The following is a 4750-nucleotide window of genomic DNA, read 5'->3' on the forward strand; positions in this document are numbered from 1 at the left end:
ATATTATCACCGTAAATGGAAGAAAGAGAATATGTTAGTAGAAAGATAAAATGTTGTTAGTATAAAGACAATTATTAAAGTATAGTTTATGAAAATGCAACAAAAAGAATAGCATGAAGCACATACTAAATTCCATTGTTTCAATCATAAGATCATGTTTCAATAATGAATATATCACCATAAATGGAAGAAAGAGAATATGTTAGTAAAAAGATAAAAATATGTTAGTACTAGTAGAAAGATAGCAAAACGGAAATAAAAAAAATACTTAGGCCTATGATAAACCGCTTCACGAACTAAATTATATTAATATATAGGTCCTAGCCATATTAAATTTTTTGCGTTTTCGCAACTCCTTCGGCGCTCCATATATTTGTTCGAAAATAAACCGCGACCGAAATGAGGCGCGACCGAAACGAAGCGCGACCGAAATGATCGACTACCAAGTAGTCCACGGGGATTATGACCGGTTGAGCCGCCGACAAGTTGAGCCGCCGGTCATTTCTATGGAACGCCAAGCGCGTCTCTCAGTGAATGTAGTGCGTTAATTGCGGCGTATTTCAATTAACTTATTCGTTCTTGGTACCTGTACTGTTGTTTGGTTTGGGATGTATTTCAGTTTATTTACTCAATTATTTCAATTTATTTAATACTCGGTTTTTGCACTAATTTATTAAATATTTTTGGGACGTATTTCAATTTATTTACTTGTTCTTTCTATCGTTTTAACTTAAATTTTGAGTATTTGCTCAGTCAGCTTGCCAGATACTGTAGTAAAAAAAAAACTCCATACATTCTTATCATTTATTATATATAAGTTCAACAAATAGTACAAAAATAAAAATATATAAATTACAAAACCATAGTAAATACTGTTTAATAACATAGGCCTAACACATTTAAATTTATTGTTTATAGTCATCTGTCTAATTCAGTCGGCTTGCCACCAGATAGCAAAAAAAAAACTCCCTACATTCTTATTATTATTATATATAAGTTTTACAAATAGTACAAAAATAAAAATATATAAATTAAAAAAACCATAGTAAATACTGTATAATAACATAGGCCTAACACATTTAAATTTATTGTTCATAGTCATCTGTCTAATTCAGTCGGCTTGCCAGATAGTAAAAAACAAAAACTCCATACATTCTTATATATAAGTTTTACAAATAGTACAAAAACAAAAATATATAAATTACAAAACCATAGTAAATACTGTATAATAACATGCCTAACACATGTAAATTTATTGTTTATAGTCATCTGTCTATTTAAATCAAATTGGTTTTACTAATTTTACTTATTACCGGTACTGTTTTATTAATGCTCTATTAACGATTTTGCAATTATACAACTTCATTTATTTTTATAAAAATGTAGTACATAAAATAATCAAAATTCTAATTTTTAATTACACAACTTATACATCACGAACGGCAATACGAGCAAATCAACGACTGACAAGACTGTGGGATGAATAATATGTAGCATCCGGGGCAAGCCGACTACATTCACTGATAGACGCGCTTGGCGTTCCATAGAAATTACCGGCGGCTCAACTTGTCGGCGGCTCAACCGGTCAAGTTTAGGCTTAGCCTACTACTACTACTATTATATAATTACTCTAGCCCGTGTCACTACCTAGGCCAGGCCATAATGATGAGCTAGGGCCGGCCTAGGCCTAGGTAGGTCTCTCGTACGTAGGCCAGGCCTAGGCCAAGGCCTAGTCAGTTTAGCCTAGGCCTAGCCGGCTACACCAAGGCTAGGCTAGGATCTAGGCCTACCACACTTACGATTCTTTGGCTTGTTTTGGATGAAGAGAAGAAAAATATCTGTCAGCTGAGTTTCTTGTTGCTAAAACATATCTTCGAAAATAGTTTGAAGTGGTTTGTTGTGTTATGACTTGTTCATAAAATCTTTTTGAGCTACATATCAGGTTCCGCGTAACGTTACGAAGGTTTGCCATTCTGTATTTCTCAATTTCTATAATACCAAATAACTGTACACCACCTCAGGGTTGCCAGATAATCGACAGGCTTCACGGCCAAACACACGCCATCTCACGGCCAAATTCGGCCAAACTTTTTTTCAATATCGGCCAAAATTCGGCCAGGTTTTAATCCGATTAGAAGACAACAGTGGGTACATTCATTTGAAATACTACAAAATTATACGAAAATCAGCGCTCCTTCGTTTGAAATTGAAGAAATTCAAATGATATACACAGAACAATGTTAAAAATAAATAGCCTATGTTCTTTAGTGGGTCCGATCGAGATAACACCATCTTAGAGGAAATTTGTCTTCTAGACGCCCGAAAATAACCTGATGCATTTGGGCGATCAATTTTTATTTTTTATTTATTTATTTATTTTTTTTACCACCCCTTCCCCTTAAATCCACTTCTGCTATTTAAAATCACAATATTAAAATTGATATAAATTTGATTTAAATGTATTAAATATTATGTACATTGTAGTCGATCTATAGCAAAAATTTGAAGGGCCTGTTATTGCCAAATCCGTGGCTCGCTTTAATTAGAATGAATTAAGTTACATAGTTAGGTAACACAAACTGGCGTTAAAACAAACCCATGAAAACTTTAATAAATAAAATAACCTGATGAATTTGGGCGATCAATTTTTATTTTTTATTTATTTTTTTTTTACTACCCCTTCCCCTTAAATCCACTTCTGCTATTTAAAATCACAATATTAAAATTGATATAAATTTGATTTAAATGTATTAAATATTATGTACATTGTAGTCGATCTATAGCAAAAATTTGAAGGGCCTGTTATTGCCAAATCCGTGGCTCGCTTTAATTAGTATGAATTAAGTCTATCTCATGTCATGAGCTCCCCCCCCCCCGGGTCGGGGACCACAATTCGTCAGGGAGAAGAAAAAATTATATGTATTTTGCACATTACTAGACTCTCAATCGATTAAATAATCCTTTGAAACCCCTAAATTGCCAAATTTCCTGGGGACTCGCCCGCCCTGAGGCTACTTTCGCAACATTTTAAGCGAGGATGTACCATGCCCTTGCTCTCGTCGGGGAAATCTTCCTCCTCGTCGGGGGAATCAGCCCCACCCCCGGTCGGGATCCTCGGACCACCACCTCCCCCACCCCCTCGTCGGGCAAATCCTGGCGCCACCCCTGGTATAAGACAAACTTATGAAAACTTTAATAAATACTTTTTATCTAAAACTCTCTAAATTCGCCTCTGAATGTTATTGTTGCATTACGGTACTTAAAACATTATAAATCAATGTCGCTATCAGAACCATCTTCTTCATGATTCTCCTATACAACCTAACTCCAGAAATTGAATTGGAGGTTGTATCTAAAGTGTGTTCGGCATTAGAGATATAATTATACAAATTAGTAAGTCTACCGATGAATCCATTTTTTGTTATAAATAGGTCTATTTACAGTAATAAGAATGAGAAAGTTTACCTAACCGTTTTCAAGAGAGGAAAACCTTGTCATTAGACACCTCAGAAGTCTGGAAAGCTCATTTCCCCATCTAGAATCAAAATTTTCCCAGGGGGGAGCCGGACCCCCTTTCTTTTTGACGTTTTTATGAAAAAAAGTCTGTCTGACCCCCCCCCCCCCCCCCCCTNAAGTCTGTCTGCCCCCCCCCCCCCATAAATGTGAACCCAGATCCGCCCCTGAATCTTTATTGAGTGTCATCGATTTAAAGTTTTAGCCTAATTCTAATCATGGAAGTTATAATTATTTTTTAAAATTTTATAACTCCGTGTTCTAATAATATTACCTCTTGGTGGTGGCCCCGCATGCGATTTTTTTTTCCGTACGAAACATTTACAGGAAACGCCACTCGGGCCGTCTCGGCTGAATCGACACGAAAATCTCATTGCAGAATTCAGGAGGTCAAAAGGTCATCAACAGATAAACGTCTACAGCTAAGAACAACCAACTTCTGAGAGAACGTCGCTGTCTGATTTTAAAAAATACATTGATATTACCGTACCATGTTAATACCAATGGGTCGTTTAAAATGACATATAATATTTGATTAAGCTGCACGAGTAATGAAAAGTGTTTTTTAACTTGAGTTACATATTATGACAATTTTAATTTTTTAGTTAGGCCGCGGTTTTGCATAATTACCTAGGCCTACTAAAAACGCTTTCTGGGAAAAGCACAAAGAGTAAGGAAAAGCGCGTTTTTCTTCATCACTGATCAAATGAAACAGAATGACATTATTATTTTCAAATTAAGAGAAGACCTGAGAATAGGCAGCTCTAAAATACTGGATGCCATAAGACCTGCCAAAATGGCAGAGCAACAAATGAATGTAAAAATGAGCTAGTTATTAATATTAGGCATAGTAATCGGCAGGTTCTTGATTACAAGGCTAGACCAAGTTATATGTAATGCCGAAATGATAATAATAATAATTATTATTATTATTATTACCTGTACGTTAAGGGGAACTTAGACAAAGGGGAAAGAACACAAAAGATATTCCCCTTTATTATTTATAGGCCTTGAAATAGTATCTGTAGGTTCTTTATTACAAGTAGGCCAAGGTAATTAATGCTGAAATGATTATTATTATTATTAATTAATTATTATTATTACCTGTTCCTTAAGGGGAACTTAGACAATGGAGGAATTAGAGGACAATTAAAAAAACGACGTTAAGGGGAAATAACACAAAAGATATTCCCCTTGGGCGATTATTATTTATAGGCCTAGTAAATAGTACAGTATC

The 4750-nt window shown here is 35.0% G+C and overlaps 1 protein-coding gene across 1 annotated transcript in view; it reads right to left on the reverse strand.

The window, feature by feature from the left end:
- LOC117125480 (adrenodoxin-like) overlaps positions 1-2022 on the reverse strand; it is a 10249-nt gene extending 8227 nt beyond the window's left edge. Inside the window, exon 1 of the mRNA XM_033271974.1 lies at positions 1800-2022. Within this exon, the coding sequence (XP_033127865.1) occupies positions 1800-1972 (173 nt within the window). The 5' untranslated portion in view covers positions 1973-2022. The remainder of the gene's footprint in view (positions 1-1799) is intronic.
- Between the last annotated feature and the right edge of the window lie 2728 nt (positions 2023-4750).

Source organism: Anneissia japonica, unplaced genomic scaffold (assembly GCF_011630105.1).
Source record: "Anneissia japonica isolate Jap-2015-1 unplaced genomic scaffold, ASM1163010v1 scaffold7731_len1735946_cov199, whole genome shotgun sequence".
Classification (NCBI taxonomy): domain Eukaryota; kingdom Metazoa; phylum Echinodermata; class Crinoidea; order Comatulida; family Comatulidae; genus Anneissia; species Anneissia japonica.